Source organism: Rhinichthys klamathensis, unplaced genomic scaffold, assembly GCF_029890125.1.
Source record: "Rhinichthys klamathensis goyatoka isolate OS25496 unplaced genomic scaffold, OSU_Roscu_1.1 h1tg000318l_1, whole genome shotgun sequence".
Lineage (NCBI taxonomy): Eukaryota > Metazoa > Chordata > Actinopteri > Cypriniformes > Leuciscidae > Rhinichthys > Rhinichthys klamathensis.
In genome coordinates this window covers 928,823-950,000 of record NW_026606834.1, presented here as the reverse complement: position 1 = coordinate 950,000, position 21,178 = coordinate 928,823, and the positions used below count along the sequence as shown (strand labels likewise).

Genomic DNA, 21,178 nt, shown 5'->3' with positions numbered 1-21,178 from the left:
ATTGTGCAATCAATTTTCGAACGTAAAGTGACAGCCCTAATTATTGCAATTTAAAATAACAGTTTTCTATGTGAATATCTAGTAAAGTGTAATTTATTCCTGTGATCAAAGCTGAATTTTCAGCATCATTACTCCAGTCTTCAGTGTCACATGATCCTTCAGAAATCACTCTAATATGAGGATCTGATGCTCAAGAAACATTTCTCAGTCATTTGGAAACAGTTGTGCGTCTTCATATCTCTGTGGAAACAGTGATGCATCATATTTTTCAGGATTCTTTGCCGAATAGGAAGTTCTCACCCTCTTTGCCCAGTAGGAAGGAGTAGAAGGCGATGTGGTTGGTGGTGAGGTAAAGCGAGCCCTGGCGCGGGACGTGACCCTTCCAGCAACAGCAGGAGTGATGCGAGACCAGCTTCTCTCGCTGAGGGAGACCGAAGCGCTGCTCGAACCGCGCCAGGTCTTCCCGGAAGCGTGCCGGGTCATCCTCGCCGGCAGCCGGGCCGCCCAGAACCTCCTCAGCGATTAAACCCTGTGAATGTGCATAGAAATATCAAGATAATAAGAGTCTGGGCTGAACTGAATGTCTCTAGAACCACTACCGTTAAGAGATCACGTGTGAACTGGACCTTTTTTAAAAATCCCGGTAAATTGGTTCCGGCAATTCACCAGTATGGGAAGTTGTGACATTTGCAGTAAATCACCGTTTGTGAACTAGAGCTGCACGATTCTGGATAAATTGAGAATTACGATTTTTTATGTTTCAAACAGAGATCAAGATTCTCCAGAATAACAAGTAATTCTGACTAAATGTTAAAGGCTATTTTAAATGTTTAATTAATCTGAATTATAAATAAAAAAAACTTTGAGTGAATGATTCAATGACTCACTCATAAATACCTGTTTCATTACTGGATTAATCAGTGTTTTTGAACGAATCTCTTGAATGAATGATTCAATGACTCACACATTTTTAACAGTCACTTGTCGCCACCTACTGGTGTAAGGATGTAATCAATCTTTATTTGAAGCGCCATGTTACTTCAAAAGGTGATTTACTCTATTTTGATCGCTTCTGTAGAGAGCAGTGTTTTTATCCGCACTATGATCTTTTATCACAGTACTTTTGTGATAATATGATTATTTGTAGCACAAATACACACAATGCACCTTTAAACTGCACAATTATTGTTATAATTATCTCTACTAATAACCACAATCGAATGATTAATCAACAATCGCAACAGGCCTGGTAGGAAGGTCTGTGCTAGGGCTGTTGGAACGAATTCCGAAATTCGAATATAATTTGAATATTAAAAAAAATCAATACTATTCGAATGCTGAAGTTACTATTCGAATATTGTTTTTTTATGTATATTTAAATTTTTTTATATATATAAACAGGAAAGAGGCCGCACTATACAGAAATTGTTTTATTTGCACAAACGCGTTTCAAGAAGGCACGCGCCGAAACGCATTTGTGCAAATAAAACAATGTATGCATAGTGCGGCCTCTTTCCTGTTTAACGTTATATATTCTAATCATCAGGCCAGCATTCTTAAAGTTTTAGTTTAATCATTGAGTGAAGCCTGCTCCTATTCCCATTCATTAATTTTTTTTATATGGAATCTTGCCTTTCTCGCCACCTTGAAATGCTTTTGTTTCGTCTGATGAACAATAACGTTTTTGAATCGTAACACAATTGTGCACGTTATCCACGCTGTATCATCATAACAATACTGTCAAAAATGGTACATGTTTAACAACGTAAAAAAGCGCCCGTGAAGCGCAAATATCTTGGTGAAAACTCAACGGATTCGGCGAGCACCAAACTCGCTGGAACCGTCTAGTGGAACTGAAAAGAACGATATAAATTTCAGAATGTTTCGTGGTGTTTTAGCGGAGATATTAGCCGAAAACCATCGGTAGCGCTTCAACCATATTCAGCGTGAATAAAATGTTTATTGTAATGTTAGATGTCCCTCTAATGGACAGAACGTGTAACAACAACCACATGCTATAGTGGCATTGGCGATCCATAAGCCTGAGTAATGTCGTAAATATTAATAATAGGATGAATTTGAGCATTTAATATTCGAATATTATTAGAATATTAAATAAAATAAGGAATGGAATTCGAATAGTATTATAGAGGAAGATTGACAGCCCTAGTCTGTGCATGACAGTACCTTCACTTTGCCCAGTACAAAACTCGCCGCGTCGTCTTTATTCTCGAACACGGCCATGTACGGCAGAATGTTCTGATCCAGCCATCTCCAGTGTTTCTGCACCTCCTCTATCGTGGCTCCTGCAAACACACACACATAATAACATCACACACAGTGACTACATGACATGCTCGTGTTTATGACGGGAGTGTGTCACACGAGTGCGAGAGATGAAAACACACTCTCACCGCTGGCTATGACCCAGCTGACCTGCGACCCGGGAACATGCAGAACAATCCGGAACGGAGCCGCTCGCGCGTTTGAGTCCAACACAGTGTCCAACGCGCCCACCAGCAAACCTGCAATACACACAGACCATATAGATTATAAGGGTTTGATGCTTAATCCCTTCTTTTCCTCCAAGGAGCACGTGTTCCTAAGTTTAAAAATGAAAATTTAATTGCGAAGGTATTTTGGGTGGTTGCTAGGGTGTTGCTAGGGTAAGCAGCTTTGGAACAATCTACATTGTTAAAAGCGCTATATAAATGAAGATGACTTGACTTGTTCTGGGTGGTTGCTAGGCAGTTGCTAAGGTGTTCTGGGTGGTTGCTAGGGTATTTTGGGTGGTTGCTAGGGCATTTCTAGGCGGTTGCTAGGGGGGTTCAGTGCGGTTGCTAAGGTATTTTTGGTGATTGCTATGGTGTTGGTTGGTAGTTGTCACAGATGGTTACTATGGAGTTTTTATAGAGTTCTTAAAATCTTCAGTAACGAGTGCCTTTAGTACGGACAGTACAACAAATAAAGTTTTTCCTTATTCAATAGAAGTCATTCATTTTCAATGTGAGCCGGCGGCGTGTCTTGGGCGGCGAGAGCGTCGAGGAGAGTTGAAGTCAGGTCAACTTTATGGTAATGAGCTATGATGCGGTTCGGCGGCAACCAATGGGAATGTAGAAGTCTGAGAGGATTCCAAGGAAAGCATTAGTTCCCAAGCAAAATGGAGGAGAGGCTGATCATGTGAATTTGATAAGAAGGCGTGCAACACTATTTATAGGCAGGATTTTCGTGCTAGAACGCTTGTTTTTCAGCGGGAATGCAAATTAGACTAGCACTTAACCATGAACACAAAAGCCACACCACCACACAAATGGCTCTTAATTGGATTATTTCGTTAGCAAACATGTCATTATAATTGTTGAGTTCTTTCCATCGATCAATTTCTTACTTTTACATTTAAAAGATTCCATGAGGTTCACTTATACCCTACTTGTGGTCAGTCTGCGCAAATAACGATCGACATGCTTGTTTGCTTTCCGGCCCCTTTAAAGCTGCAGTCGGCAAGTCTGGCAGATTGAGTGGATTTAGGCAAAATTTTGAATGTTTACAACTCTCATGCCCCTCCCCCACTATCAACGGATACCCTCCCACCGAGTTCGAGCTCGTCAGTGCGTGTGCACCAGGTTATCTGTGAACACCCCCGTCTCATCAGCATCCATCAACACCATGGAGTATTTGGAGGTATGCTGTCCTGGCTAATCTTCTACCGATAGATTGCAATTGCTAACGTCATTTATACTTTAAATGAGCTTACTTGATTTGTTAGTGTTTTGAAAGCGAGATACATCCGCCATCACTCTTCGTTACTGCGCGAACTTCAGGCGTGTGCATGTGATTGTAGCGTGCGCGAGGGGGGGGGTGTGCCCGATCTGTGATTGACAGTCAGATCTCACACCCCCTGCGCTGATTGGACAGATGATCCGGGAGCGGTGGATTTTTGCAAAACAAATAACACGCTCCAGGTGGAGTTAGAAGCTCGGGTTTTTTTCTAAAACCACTTTATTTATGTTGTTCTGTCGGATTATAGTGTCGATTTCACTGAATATGATCAAAAAAATGTTGCCGACGGCAGCTTTAAATAAAGTTTAAAGAAAGACCAAGCGTTCGATCTACGTCAGCGTCCGCGAATCTTTCTACGGCGGCGGCGGCAGTCAAAGAGGATACAAGGAGACATTTAATTTATTATTATACAAAACATACACTAGGTTTTTTTAATATTTCTGCTTCAAACTGAAGGCTATCTAATAATAAATATGTTATTTTTAAGGCCTACTTTAAAATGCATAACTATATATATAGGAGTTTATACATTTTAAATAATATACACACACACGTATACAGACAGACATACACACACATAAATTCATTCAATTCACAGTTATTTGTATCGCGCTTTTCACAATACACATCATTTCAAAGCAGCTTTAAAGAAAGTGCACGAGTCCATATTACAGTTTAGAGGAAACTAAGTTATGCATTTCAGAAATGTACATACAAATCACAGTTAGCAAAAAATGTATTAATTTAAACAATGTAATAATTTAATGCAGAAACAATGAGCTCATTGAAGTAATGAATACTAGTTTGTTAACAAAGGATTATGAAATATAGAAAAATGCATCAGTGTTGCGTGTTGATTCAGTGTTTGCGTCATCGTGGGATATATGTAAATACATACATATAATATATATATATTCACACACACATTACATTTAATCATGTAGCAGACGCTTTTATCCAAAGTGACTTACAAATGAGGAGAGCAATAGAAGCAGTTAAACTAAGAATAAGAACAATATGCAAGTGCTGTGACCCTTCCCAGTTTGGTCAAACGCTGTATATGTATTTATTTATTTATTTTATATATATAGAAATATAGAGTAGACAAGAAGAGAAATGAAAGCGTTAGTATTAATGAATCAAGTGTTGTCGAAAAAGATGCGTCTTCAGCCGTTTCTTGAAAATGTAATATTATTAATATATATATATACACACACACATAGCAACACACACACATAAGGACCTGTAGGAACTTTTTTTATTTGCACACATGCTGCTAAATAGATTTGAAAGTTCACACACATCTATTTTTAATCGCACATGCAAGTGAAACTCTCACACTTTTGAGCCCTGCATCACACAGAAAGACAATATATAAACAGCATCAGCATTTTATATTAATGCACATGATATTAATGCAACTAATATATTAATGTGACTCATGTCTGTTTACAGGTGCACATCTGTGCCCGTCCCTGTGTGCTGCATGAGTTATTAGTTTACCATTCTTCACATGACCTGTTTTAACATCAGCATGACAAAGTTTCACTTTCCTATTTGAGCTGCACAGCCGAATCAGCTCGAATGCAAACGAGACAAGAACACACGAGTGGAGACGCAACCGCTGATAACATCGCAGACATAGCGCTCGGAAACAGATTAAGAGTAAAGGTCGAGCTTACTGAAGTAAACACCTTTGTTTATGCAAAAAAAAACTGATTTAAAACATTTACATCATTATAGATGGACTGCATGTCTTTCTATTGAGCTGCGAACAAACACAAGTGACTCTTACGAACTGATTCTTTTAATGAATCATTTAAAAGACTCTGACAAACCCTTGACTGAATTAACTCACTGAATTCATTAATATTTTGCTAAGAACTAGAGGAACTGTTTTGTTTTTATAAACAATGAGGTTACATTTAATATTCAGTAATATTATCGATTTTGACTCCACTGACACTATCAGATGAGAAGTGAATTGAACTGAATTATGGCACTATTGTCTTGTGTAGAGCTATAGTTTATAGCTGAAATTGAATTTGTTTCATAATTGAGGAACTTTACACAGTTACTGAATTGAATCGACACTGAAGTGAACTAAGCTGAACGCCACTACTGTCTTTTTTTAGAGCTGCTTTACAGCTGAATTGAATTTGTTTTACAATTGATGAACTTTGCACTTTGTTTATTACTGAACTTTGTTTATTACTGTACTTCTGTATTGTATAGAAATAACTGTGACTTGACGTACTCAATGGTTTTAAATTGCATCATTGATTGTGAATTGATTATGTCAATCAGTGCTTAATAAGCAAGTCCTTTACTTACAAAACATTTGAACACACAATCCTATCTTTGTTTGCTTTGAATCAAATGCTGATTCATCTGGTTAGTTGCAGCTGGCTGGTTTTGTTCAACGCTATATATTGATTCATATTTTGAAGAAAATGAATGAAAAGTGCCCGCTGACTGTATCAAGTCAAGTCACCTTTATAAAATACAGATTGTTTCAAAGCAGCTTTACAGGGATAAACTAGGCCTAATAACAATATATATCACGATATAGTATCTTTTCTGTAAATTCAATCGACTAATGTTTAATGTTTATTTATATATCTACCACATGGAAAATACTTTCTTATTTTGGAGGCTCAAATCTAATTTTATTTATTTGTGAGTTTCATAAATTTTTGTGAAACTCTCTACATTTATTTTTTAATCTTAATCTATTTATTTGTGAATTTGATCAATTTTTGTCAATCTCGATCTATTTATTTGGAATAATGCAACCATTCTAACCCCATATTTAGGAAGCACTTAAAAAGAAAATGGCGTTTCTGATTGTAAATCTGATTGTATGGCGTTTCTCAATGAAAAACACATCAAAGGTCGACAATGGGGTTTCTCAACATTGTTGAATCTAGATATGTCCACTGGTCACATGTCGACGCTCCTTAACGAGGCCATATAATGCCCTTTTAGAAAGTCTTGATTTTGTTTTTGAGGTCTACTAGGTTTTCATGCTTGAATGGGGTCATTCAAGGTAATGACACCACAATCAAAATGAAAATTAAAGTTAATTACGAACCCCAGGATCTCTCTTTAACACAAGCTAATGCAAATCACATTCTCTCATATGGCTCTCGCGTCTCCTTTTAATGTATAATTTCCTCTCTGCAGGACATTTCCCAGCCGATAGAGAAGTATAAGCTATTGTGTGGAATAACAACAGCACCCGTTAAAGCAGATTTGACTGAACATATATATATAGCAATATAGCACAGCAAAATAATCTGTACTGAGCTCGAATGAGACAAGAACAGAGAAAATATTGCTTATTCTGTTGCTTAAAGGGTTAATTCACCCAAAAATATAGTAATAATTTGTGTTCTGAAGATGAACGAAGGTCTTATGGGTTTGGAACGGCATGAGGGAATTTGTATATTGTAATAATTAATGTCAGAATTATCATTTTTGGGTGAACCAACCTTTTAAGCCTTTATTTGACATGTTGAAGAAAAATAACTGTACTCACTTTTGTTTTTGGTTTTAAATATAATCTAAGACGCCAATATGAATGTAAATTGTTTAATTATTTTAGTATAGGCATGTCTAAAATGGCCATATTTATTAGCAGGAAAGAAAACCGTGAACAAAAAAGTGATTTTAATGATGTAATGGTGTTTGCAGCTATGATTAAAACAAGACTTCTAATTTATTTTCATTTTTATAAAGCTATGGATTGTATAGTAGTTTGTTTTTTAAAGTATGGTGTAATAGAGGAGTTTTGTGCTTCGTTGCTGAAAATGATATCCATTTTTCTAATTTTCTCTAATTTTGTAAAAATGTTTAAGCTTGGGCTTTGGTCATGGTTTTATACATTTCATTTTTCTGTACATCATTTTTTTTTATTATTGCTCAGAAGACTTCATAGCTTTAATTCAGTATCAGCTTTATACAGTATATCAGACGATTCTCTTTTCATATTCTCTTTTAGTTCATTTTGAGATCTCTGAACTTTACTGTAAAAAAAAAAAATATATATATATATAAAAAATTAAATTTGTGATTTTTCTACTAAAATAAATAAATTATAATTTCCTGCTTAAATGTTGATTATTTTCCTCATATTCTCCATTGTTGCGGCTCCTCTCTTCCCAGTCTGTCAGTAACGCTCTGTTTAGTTCCTGTCTCTATGAAGCCCCTCCTTCTGAAAAGCACACTGTGCTCTGATTGGTCGGCTGGATCAGTGTGTTGTGATTGGTCGAGCGCTTTGAGTGTGTTTGTGAAATGTCCTGGCCCTTACCATAACCGCCAGTTTAACACACTACTAACTCACTCAACCAGGCCCCGCCGCTTTATTCTGCGTATTAATTATTATAATGAGGAATATTGTGACGTGTTCGTTCCCGGAAGAAACTCAAGACTACAATGGAGGCGTTAAACTGATGATGTCAGTTATGAGCTGAATATCCTGAACCAATCAAACATGCTCAAATCTATGGAAGCTTGTCTCCGCCACAGAATAAAACATAAAAAAAGTTAATTGCGACTTTTTATCTCAGAGTAGCGTGATATAAAGTAGCAAATGTGAGTTATAAAGTTAGAATTGTGATATAAACAATTGTCAAATGTGATATAAGCAATTGTGACTTTTTTCTCGCAATTGTGACTTTTTTCTCGCAATTGTGACTTCTTTCTCGCAATTGTGACTTTTTTTCTCGCAATTGCGAGTTTATATATCACAATTCTGAGGAAAAAAGTCCCTAGGAAAACATGTCCTTAGAATTGGACTTTATAACTTTTTTTCTCGCAATTGCGAGTTTATATCTCGCAATTCTGACATATTTTCTCAGAATTGTGATATATAAACTTGCAATTGCGAGAAAAAAAAGTCACAATTGTGAGAAAAAAGTCACAATTGTGAGAAATAAACTCGCAATTTTGACTTTTTTTCTCGCAATTGTGAGTTTATACATCACAATTCTGAGAAAATATGTCAGAATTGCGAGAAAAAAGTCACAATTGCGAGTTTATTTCTCGCAATTGTGACTTTTTTTCTCACAAATGCGAGTTTATATATCACAATTCTGAGAAAATATGTCATCACTGTACATTACTGTATTTATCTCGCAATTGAAAGTTTATATCTCACAATTCTGACTTTATATCTTGCGATAAAAAGTCAGATAAAAAGTCGCAATTATATTTTAAAATCTTTTATTCTGTGGCAGAAACAAGCTTCCATACAAATCTGCTGAACTTTCACCGGCAGTAAAAAGCCCTTCATGAGAAAAGCACAAGATTGAAGATCATGTTAATTTCATGTTAAGAAGCGTGTGAAGTTCTCCTCTTTCAACAGCTCTGTGTGCACAAGAGTCTGCAAACGCTCGATAAGCGTCTAATGTTTGCCAGTCCTGCTCCGAGAAAGAGAAAGAGAAGAAGACAAATAACCGGCTCTCCTGGAATGTGTCCCTGATCCGAACACAAACGTCCTCAGGGTCACGTGACTCATACCGTCCAGATCTGACCAGGCTGACGTGGACGAGTTTCAAACACAAAACACTAATTGATTTATAAAAGTCAAACAAACTCAAACTACTACTATGATAGTGACATTAAATCAATAAAACAAACCACGACAGTCACATAGCCTAAGTGGCTTGTGTTACAAGTATATAATGATGAAGGATTTCTGAAATTCGGGAATAAATGACATTTTTAAAAAATATCGCGTTTTTAGCTTTGGTGACAATAAGAGAATTTTCTCGAAAACAAAAAAATTATATTTAATTTGAAAAAAACAAATCAAACATATATATATATATATATATATATTTATAAAGTTTGATTTAAAAATAAAATAATAATAATAATAATATTATATATATATATATATATATATGTGTGTGTGTGTGTGTGTGTGTGTGTGTGTGAAACTCGAAAAATTTTAATCTCGTGCAAAAGTTCATGTATTTCAGTAATTCAAATTAAAAGGTGAAAGTAATATATTTAGTATATATATATAACTATATACATATGCATGATTATACTTTTCAGAGGGCCGACATTTCTGTACTTAAAATCCTTTTTTTTTAATTGATTTCATGCAATATTCGAATTTTCTGAGATTTTAAATTTGGGGTTTTCATAAGCTGTAAGCCATAATCATTAAAATTATTACTTTTGCACGATATTCAAATTTTTCGAGTTTCAACCTGTATCTTATGTTTTCGAAAAAATTATCTTACTGTCACCAAGGCTGCATTTATTTCACGAAAATATATTTATATACATATATTTTCATATACACTCACCGGCCACTTTATTAGGTACACCTGTCCAACTGCTCGTTAACACTTAATTTCTAAGCAGCCAATCACATGGCGGCAACTCAGTGCATTTAGGCATGTAGACATGGTCAAGACAATCTCCTGCAGTTCAAACCGAGCATCAGTATGGGGAAGAAAGGTGATTTGAGTGACTTTGAACGTGGCATGATTGTTGGTGCCAGAAGGGCTGGTCTGAGTATTTCAGAAACTGCTAATCTACTGGGATTTTCACGCACAACCATCTCTAGGGTTTACAGAGAATGGTCCGAAAAAGAAAAAACATCCAGTGAGCGGCAGTTCTGTGGGCGGAAATGCCTTGTTGATGCCAGAGGTCAGAGGAGAATGGCCAGACTGGTTCGAGCTGATAGAAGGGCAACAGTGACTGAAATAACCACTCGTTACAACCGAGGTATGCAGCAAAGCATTTGTGAAGCCACAACACGCACAACCTTGAGGTGGATGGGCTACAACAGCAGAAGACTCCACCGGGTACCACTCATCTCCACTACAAATAGGAAAAAGAGGCTACAATTTGCAAGAGCTCACCAAAATTGAACAGTTGAAGACTGGAAAAATGTTGCCTGGTCTGATGAGTCTCGATTTCTGTTGAGACATTCAGATGTTAGAGTCAGAATTTGGCGTAAACAGAATGAGAACATGGAACCATCATGCCTTGTTACCACTGTGCAGGCTGGTGGTGGTGGTGTAATGGTGTGGGGGATGTTTTCCTGGCACACTTTAGGCCCCTTAGTGCCAATTGGGCATCGTTTAAATGCCACGGCCTACCTGAGCATTGTTTCTGACCATGTCCATCCCTTTATGGCCACCATGTACCCATCCTCTGATGGCTACTTCCACCATGTCACAAAGCTCTAATCATTTCAAATTGGTTTCTTGAACATGACAATGAGTTCACTGTACTAAAATGGCCTCCACAGTCACCAGATCTCAACCCAATAGAGCATCTTTGGGATGTGGTGGAACGGGAGATTCGCATCATGGATGTGCAGCCGACAAATCTGCGGCAACTGTGTGATGCCATCATGTCAATATGGACCAAACTCCCTGAGGAATGCTTCCAGCACCTTGTTGAATCTATGCCACGAAGAATTGAGGCAGTTCTGAAGGCAAAAGGGGATCCAACCCATTACTAGCATGGGGTACCTAATAAAGTGGCCGGTGAGTGTATATAGGCTATTAAAAAGACACTTTAATACAAAAAAAGGTTGTAGAGCTGGTTTCCAATGGAAAAAGACTGTGTGATTAGTTTCCTAAACAGATATGAACTGAACTCAAAAAGGAAGAAATTGTGTGCACATCCAAAACACTTTTGGCTCAATCCAATGAAGCATCGAATTCAAAATAAACAAGAATCGGCACTGCCACTCCTGCTCCCGAGGATATATCAAAATGAACAACGTCTCGACCCAAAGAAGACCTGCCTGACGAAGACCCTTTGGGTCGAGACATTGTTCATTTTAATATATATCCCTGGGGGCAGAAGCGATCCCTCATCAATCATGTAGTTATAAAATATCAAAAATATGCAATTTATAAACCAGAGATCTAACAGATACTGTAAAATGATATTTAGGTGATATAATGATATTTATATAATGCTTTCCAAGCATTACTTTTGGGGTTTTCAAGGTCTACAATCAAAGATCTCACTTATCAAACAATATCTATATTATTTTTTAAATGCTAAAAAAGGTATAAAGATATACAAATATACTAATGAAACAAAATGGTACAAATAAAGTGCACCACATGCAAAGTATGCAATGACTGTGACGACTTTAAGTTTAGGAACATTAACAAACCATAGAAAAGCGAATAAACGATTCTTATAAAAAAATAATTTAAACAAAGGATTTAATTTGTAAGATGTAAAGCAGTTCATTAATTGCAAGTAATTATATTGCTGCTTTTTTTGTTTACACTAAAAATGTTGTTTATTTTTACTTAAATTAGATATGGGGTATAAAATACGACTTGCAATTTATTTAATAATATATATTAAATATAAAGTTTATAATGGCTATTACTGTTTACATTATGCTGGTGTACTCGGCATAGAGAAACATCTGTATACGTCAATGACGGGGATTTATCAACAACTTCAGTGAAGGTTTACATTGTTACGTTCATTCTGGTTGTAAACATGGAAATTATTTTAACTTTGAATAACACCATTGAAATTAATCGCTGTAAGTCACAGGAAATCCCCATTGAAAGGAAAGGATAGTATGACAAATATATCGCTTTCTTTTTTTTGGATTTCTGATTGATGATTGAGCTGTATCGTATGCTTGGGAATATATGAGCAATGTCACGCTAATATAGAGCGTTAGTTTTGTATGAAAAAAAAATTGTAATTGTGTTTTATCAAGAAATTAAACACTAATTTCATATACAGGGTTCCCACACCTTGGTTAACTCAGTCCTTCCAGAAAAATGCGGAGTTTTTTTGTGATTGTTGCGGACAAAAAATGATTACGCGGCACGTTTTCTTTAAAAATGCGATGGAATATGCGGGATATTTATGCAATTTTTTGCTATGAAATTGCGGGAACTTGCAAAAACTGCGGTTTGATGAAAAAGAGAAAAAAGGGTGATTCCCCAACACCCTGTTCTCACTAGGCTACTACCTTAATGTAAAGAGTCATTTCTTATTACTTCCTATGATAAGCAAACATACTACATCACAGAAAGTGCTGGAAATATTTAATTTCTCATCTTGTTTTATTTCAGACTGTATCGAGTGGAAATAAGGTGTGGCCCCTTTAAGAGCTGTTGAACTGTCTGCAGTAACGTTATTATATTGTATGTGCGCCTCAAACACCCCATGTGAGCCGGTAATTTCTGTTTGAGGCTACTTCTTTTATCTTATTTTGTTTATTAAGTAACGATGTGGACGGTAGAACGTGTGACAGACAGTTATACGAGTTCGATTTGGGAATAAAGTGCGAGTTGTCTCCGTGAGTCTGTCTGGCCTCTGCAATAACTTCAGCTGTGAGCTATCCTCTAAAGGCCAATTTATACTTCTGCGTCGGGTGCGCGCAGTAGGTACGGCGTAGCATACGCACAGACGCGTACCATACGCCGTACCCTTCGCCGTAACCTAACGTGCACCTCCTCAAAAATGTAACTACACGTCGCGACGACGCGGACCGCAAGATCTGTGATTGGTCGGCTTGGGAGCATCGCGTTTCCTCCTATGTATTTCCGGCGTGTTCTTCTGCACCGCCCGCCATTTTTAAATTCTAAGTACAGCGAAACTGTTAAAAAAAACAAAAAAATTACCTTTTCCACCTCGATAAGCTCCAACTCCAACATGATCTGCTCTCTTTCAGTCGACATTGCTTGTAGTAACCTAAACTCAAAACAGCCGCGAGGAATCTTCTTCTTCTTGCCGCGAGGAATCTAAGCACAGTGGAACATTAAAACCCTCCGCCGCCAACTAGCGTTTCGGCGCTGTACTGCAGAGCAACGCAGACCTAAACGCAGAAGTGTAAATGCTCATGACGGCGTCGCCTACGTGCGTAGCGTACGCCGTACAGTACGGCGTACACTCGACGCAGAAGTATAAATTGGCCTTAACGTGACACAACGCGTTACAAGACCTTAATAAACACATCAAACTTACAAAACATTGATGAGTCAAACAAGTTCTGTAGCTTTTCTAGAAGAATATGCTACAACTTCAGTAAAAATTAATAAATTAAATATTTTAAAATAAAGTGTGCTCCTGTTTTACAGCTTTTCGATGATGTTCACGTCGCGTAATTACGTCACTTCATAACGTTCCCATGGCAACAGGGGGAAACGGCTTGTCCAACTTTCTGCTAAGATATATGTGACTTTTTTGCGACGAAAATGTGGGGATTATGAAATCATGCAAGCCCCGCATATTTTGCGCGGAAATCAGCAATTTATGCGGCGAAATTGCGGAATATTTGAAAAAATGCGACCCCAACCAAACCCCCCCCCCCCCCCCCCCCCCATGCGCAGACTTTGGCTGATTATGCATTGAATTCAGCGATCGCATAATCGTGTTTTTCTGGAGGGACTGGTTAACTTCAAATTCAAGGACTTAATGTGGGGACACATTAGTTGTGTTCAACAACAAACGTTGAGGTTCCATCGTAGTAGTTTCGTGCGCTCGTGATCGTCATGGCAACGTACAACACAAAGTACCTCACGCGGGAAACGTAAGGGCCGTTACATAGTCAAGGCATCGGTACGCATTCGCGTCCGCAAGGCAACGCATCGCTGCGGCCGCCATTATGCGTCGCCAAATGTCATGTGTTGTCCTAGTTTTTGATACGCGACGCACCGATGCACGCAATTCTATGGGCCGTTACATAGTCAACGCGAGCAAGCGACGCGAGCTACACGCTCCTTTTAATAGTACGCAAGCGTCACGGGTGATGCGTGAAATGCAATACACCGATCACGCAACAGGGGGTAGTAGAGTCTAGAGTCGGGTCACGTGATAATCCGATCAAAAGAGATAGGCGCAAGGGGGTAATCCATCGACCGGAAGTTGAAGCCGGCCGGGTGCCGCCATGTTGTAGCAGAACTTCACTTGCGTTAGCATTTCCATTGACTCCCATTCATTTTTGCGTCACTTTGACAGCGAATAACTTTACATCTGAGGCGTTTAAAGACTCCATTTGTCCATTATTTATTTCTAAAGAAACACGACAATGTATAAAGGGCTCCATTACCTTCTATGTTACACTATGGCCCCGTAGAAACAGATTTAGTAAAAATAGGCTAACGATTGCGTCATAACCACTCGACTCTCTGTCGCGCTGTACAGAAGTTACCGTACAGACAGGAGGAGAAGCTCGCAAGCAATCGGTGGGACGTCCAGTCAAGGGAGAAGCCCATAGATAATGAGTCCATAAAAGCAACGGAATACATACTCCTGCTCACTCACGATAAAGGACTCTTTGCTCAAGTTCCCCGTCTCTGCAAGATTAACGTTGGCAGTTTTCACGCACAGCTACTAGAAGATTCACGTCTGTCAGACAGGTTGCTCACGTCATCAAGCTTAGTTTGAGTCGGTCTGAGTCTGCGCGTCAGGAACGGAAGTTCTCAAAAATCGCTAAAAGTGGGCTTCAACTGTCTCAACTGAGTTCCAATGAGATCGCTCTGTCCATTTCTTTTACTGTCTATGGATAGGCGGTGGTACTTTTGCTCTTCGCCCGCCATTGTATTCAAATCTTCTTCTTCTGTAAACATAATAATATACCTTTTTATGTACATTACTTGCAATGTCGCCCCCACCGACAACGCATAGTATTGCGTGCATCGGCGCGTCGCGTATCAAAAACTAGGATGACACATTTGGCTACGCATCGACGCATAATGGCGGCCGAAGCGTAGCGATGTGTAGCCTTGCGCACGCATATGCGTACCGATGCGTTGACTATGTAAGGGCCCTATGCGTTGTCGGTGGGGGCGACATTGCAAGTATTGTACATTAATTCAAGTATTTACAGAAGAAGGTTTGAATACAATGGCAGGTGAAAATGAGCTTATACGTATACATCCACATTTATATGACAGTTCATCGCAATTACACTCCAATAAAATAGCAATAAATAGTATATTTCAAGGACCCATGTATATTCTCTTTCAATAATACAAGCACCTTTTCATAAATATGGCTGTTAAATATGGCACTTTGAGCACCTTGTATGAATCCTGCAGGGTAACTAGTATCTGACACAACAGATGTTTTATAGATGACTGCAAGTTTGGCGACTCAAATCATAAAACCATAACAATTCATGCACTTTTAAAAATAAAGGGGATTTCCGCTTTAACTATTTTTGACATAATTTGTGTTTCCCAAAATAACCTTTCAGTGATCAGTTCTTAAAAGAGCCTTTTTTTTAGTGTGAGGATTTAAAAAAAAAAAAATCTAAAGGACCTTTTTCCACTATTTAGGATCTTAAAGGTTCTTCATGGAACCATTAATGACAATAAAGCACGTTTATTATTATTAAGAGTGTATTAAATATCACTGAGAGAGCAAAGGTTTGATGTTTAATGTCTGACACATTGAAGTGAAAGTACAAGCTGATGTTTGAGCTTCATGATCTCCTCATAAAGTTAAACTGGTTTAAATACAGTAAACTAGGCGACCCATGAAGCAAGAGTGCGTTGGTCAGCTTCACCGAGCTTCAGTCATCTGTGTCCTCGCTGAAGCTGACCTTTGACCTTAAAAACTGGAAAGAAAGAAAACTGCAGAAACTAATGAATCTCTATTGTTTTGTATGAGGGAATGTTTATTGGATGGATTTGCCTTCCTGTCTTCCCACATCTTTTCCACACAAACTTGCATGCTTTTGTAAAATCATAATTCTGACATAAATAGTATGACATACAATTCCAAACTTATAGAATCATTTCAACTTTATCTAATAATTTCGACTTTTTATCTAATGATTATGACTTGGTGTGTCATAATTCCAGCTTTTTAACCTCATAATTATGTCATAGTCATAATTAGTATGTCATAATTTTAACTTTATATCGTAATTTTTACTTTTTATATCATTATGATGACTAATTAATGTAAAATTAATTATATCATGGCATAATATCATCATTTTGACTTCATGTTTAGTTTATTTTTTTATTAGTTTATTAGTTTATTCATATCATAATTCTCCTGATTATGACTTATGTATTAAATTAGTATGTCATCATTTTGACATTTAATGATACAAATTAATGTAAAATTATATCATGACACACTTAATGTCATAATTTTTACTTGGTTTGTCATAATTTCGACTTTTTTATCATAGTTTACGTGCAATTTATTATGATTATGACTTAATTAGTATGTCATCCTTAGTATGTCATCCTTTTAACTTTATATCGTATTTCTCCTGATTATGACTTATGTTAGCTATATTAAATTAGTATGTCATCATTTTGACTTTTAATTATATAAAATAATGTAAAATTATATCATGACAATTAATGTCATCATTTGTACTTGGTATGTCATAATTTCGACTTTTTTGTCATAGTTTTCGTGCACTATGATTATGAATTAATTAGTATGCCATCCTCTTAACTTTATATCATAATTTTGACATAATTATGAAAAATAATGACTTGTCAGTCTTGTTTTATCATAATTATGTCTTAGTGTGTCATAATTTCGGCTTTTTGAGCGACAAGTAAGATTTACCATGGCTGGTTTTCATATGTGGTGCAAATATAGACTCCCGTACAAACTGTTCTGAATGTTTATTTTGATATTTTCCATGAAACGTTAGTTCTCCTGGAAGGAAACTCCCAGCAGAGACAAAAGGAAAACCAGGATGCAACTGTTCAGATCTAGACAAAAGACTGAACTTCAGAGCGAGTGTTTATGACCCCAAAGCAAGCAGTTCTCGCCAGTCATATTCTGCCATGTTATGATTATTATCATCACCTATGTGTCCGGACTCACCTGTGATTTTCCCCCCCGTGTCTCCGTGTCCTCTTCGGTGCTGCAGTTGGAAATAACCGTTGGATTTGTCCGTAACCCAAAGCTTGAGCGCGTTTTTCAGCACAACTTCTTCAGGAGTGATCCACATCCTCACACACACACACGGCTTGTGTTGTTGTTGTTTCTAGTACACACTCGCAGGCTCATATTCCGACCATAACTGCAGTTCCTCTTTTAGGCGAATGTTTATTTCCGCTTTTTTCCAGCCTTTCCTGCTCGCGGTTCCGGCGAGGGAAGTTTCATTTCACGTATGTCCTCCTTCACGTATAAAGATGTCACGAAAAGCTGATCGGTGTGCAGACTGACAGGAATTCTCGACGCTTTTTTATTGTATTAACTGATAATTAACTTTAATTTCACAAACATACTGTCACTATTACCTGACAGACTTCAGTGAGAATCAAAGCGCGGCTCCAATCAGGAAAACTCTTTGCCTGTCAATCATTTGCGCGCTCGCGTTTGCTGACCTGTATCTGAGGGCGGGGCTTTAGAGAAAGGGGCGGGGCGATAACTGGACTCTTTTCACACAGACTGATGCACAGTCTATGGTTTTAGAGCCGTTCAGAGCCACATAGAAGGACATCCACATCATCTCTGGCTCTAATTTTAACCAAGTGGCAACCTGTCTGTCTCTCTTTTAAATCCAACACGGAAGTGACTTAAACTGCAACTCATCGACTGGCCGCTAGAGACCGGCTGCAAAAGAGAGTTTACAGCAGGAAAAAAATGTGTTTACAGCCTGCTGCAAAAAGTGGTTTTGGTCTATATAGCTATTTTTTCCCTTCATGACAACTGTGAGAGGGGTGAATTTGAATGTATAATGTTTCAATTATATTAAGATTTAAGTTGTGCATAATTAAGGGCGTGGTCACTTGAGTGACATGTGGATTGTCACTCATGTCACTACTAGCGTTTTTCTGCTGTTTGTTAGCGTCACGTCACCTCAGCTAATCCGCCTCTTTGCCCATTTTCGGTTATCCGGTCGGTGTGGTGAAGTATTGGGCCCCACTGAAGTGTTGAGTCCCACTGAAGTGTTGAGTCCCAGCTAAGGACCAGCAATCCGATTGGTTCAAAGCTACCACATTACGCTAAAACAGCTCACGTTAGCTAAGAGTTATCGCGAGAACATATTTAGATCAGGCATACTAATGGGGTCCTTAGCTAGGACTCAACACTTCAGTGGGACCCAACACTTCACCACACCGGGAGGCGATATTTTTTTTCCCAGGATGGTAGGGGAAGACTCATGAATATTCATTAGGGAAGTCATTCCTGATTGGTCTGATGACCTACCCCTAACCCCACCCCTAAACCTAACCGTCACTGGGGGTCTGATGACCTACCCCTAACCCCGCCCCTAAGCCTACCCGTCACTGGGGTTAAGACCAATCAGGGATGACTTCCCTAATGAATATTCATGAGTCTTCCCCTACCATCCTGGGGAAAAAAATATCGCCACCGGGAGTGACGCGCTGCCAAGATGGCGACAGCCGGCTCCGCCCACTTTGGGCTTCAAAAATGCTCATCAGAAACCAATGGGTGACGTGACGTCACGGACACTACATCCATATTTTTTTTAACAGTCTATGGTTTTAATGGTCGTTTTTTATATTTTCATAAAAAAAATGTATTTACATATATAACACTATACTTTGTATTAAATCACCTTTGCATCAAATTACATAAAAAAAGTAAACGCTGCTGTGAGCATTTTACCGGCTGTGGTGGAAGTGACGGTAAAGTTGACATCTTTCTCTCTTCCGTTATCAATCTCACTCTATTTTTTTCCTCATTTTGAAAGTTGTGTTTCCTCGCTATAGAAGTTTACCCAACTATGACGACTTCCGCTTCCCGGGAATGTGAAAAGGGTCAATTCAGTAGCCGATCAACAGCCGCTCCAGTTTACAAAACTCTCTGCCTGTCAATCATTTGCGCGCTTGGGTTTGCTGACCGGTATTTGAGGGCGGGGCTTTAGACAGAGGGGGCGGGGCCTGCACGGGATGAGCGGTCTAATTCAGTGACCGATTAAGCACTTTTAATTATTTATTTCAGTATATTTTTTATTAATAATTGTACTATATTTAGTGCTGGGCAACGATTAAACGCGATTAATCACATCCAAAATAAAAATTTGTGTTTACATAATATATGTGTGTGTACTGTGTATAATTATTTTGTAGCCTATATATTAATACACACACGCATGTATATAAGGGAAATATTTTTATTTATATATAATATAAATTATGTAAATATATAGGCCTATACAGTATATACATAATACTTAAATATATACATGTATATGTGTGTATAAAATAATTATACACAGAACACACACATATATATTGATTAACCGCGATTAATCATTGCCTAGCACTAATTACATTATTATCATTTTTATATGCAATGAACAGATGGAAACGAGAGAAGTGTCCATTTATTTTATGATTCTATTTATACCAAATTATTTTGGTGTGAATTAAGATTGTTGTTAAAAAAGAATTTAAATTGTGGTATGTTATATATCTACTTATATAATAACAAAACATAACAACAAACATTACAAAATACCTTAAATGAGTTTCACAAAAACCCACTTTTGCTAATTTTATAAATAGAAATATATCACTACCTAAAATTTGATTATGATTAATGTTTTTTATGGTTGCCTTTGATTATGAGTTCATTCAAAAAAATCTAAATTGTTTGGATATATTGCTTCATTTTGTTTTCTGAAACAATACAGGCTTTTGGTTAATATGCTTTCAGTGAACAAGAATTTTGGCAGATGACTGTAAAATCTCAATCTCTTTGGATGAACTCAGGATGAACTAAAGTTTACAAACTGAAAGATTACAAATTAAAAGCATGAACAAGGAAAACATACCGGTATGCCTATCTCGAAGATACAATAGCAATAGCATAAAAACAAAGTAGAGTAAACACATGGATTTGCGTACAAAAATAGAAGAGAAGCACCGTTAAATCACATCTTTATAAACGTTCATAAAGGATCAAAAACCAGGTACTTGTGTATAAATCTGGGGGATAAAATTAGCTACAACAGGATTTTCATAATAAAAGTACCTATTCGATCAAATGAGTGGTTTACTTCAGTAGGACTAAAATAAAGGAACTTAAATCAGCCCAAAACTGATTTATTACTGATTTATCTTTTAAAAATTACAATTCTTACAAAACTGTTATACACAATCAAAAAAGTAAATGCAAGTCTGTCACGCCTGTCACGTGGTTTGATTGACAGCGCTATCTGGACATTAAATGAGGTGCACTACAACGCCATATATGGGCATTCAGAAACTAGGCGGAAAACGGTGCAACCCTGATTATCGTCCTACACACTTCTGTTCCGCTCGAGTTTAAATGTGCGCATTAATCGTCTTGTGCAAAAATATTTTAAAATATATTTGTTATTGTGACGCTTAAGTATCTATTTTGATTTAGCAGACAGGTTTTCTTTATAAAACTGATGAAAAGGAGGATGTTTTCTATATTTTATGTTACTGATGCAGCT

At 37.5% G+C, this 21,178-nt stretch overlaps 1 protein-coding gene across 1 annotated transcript in view; it reads right to left on the bottom strand.

Moving 5' to 3' along the window:
- Positions 1-18,089, bottom strand: part of LOC130105373 (TBC1 domain family member 8) — a 68,246-nt gene extending 50,157 nt beyond the window's left edge. Inside the window, exons 1-4 of the mRNA XM_056271358.1 lie at positions 17,605-18,089; positions 2,415-2,525; positions 2,188-2,306; positions 301-529 (exon numbers count right to left, since the gene is read on the bottom strand). Coding sequence (XP_056127333.1) covers positions 301-529; positions 2,188-2,306; positions 2,415-2,525; positions 17,605-17,731 — 586 coding nt within the window. The 5' untranslated portion in view covers positions 17,732-18,089. The remainder of the gene's footprint in view (positions 1-300; positions 530-2,187; positions 2,307-2,414; positions 2,526-17,604) is intronic.
- Between the last annotated feature and the right edge of the window lie 3,089 nt (positions 18,090-21,178).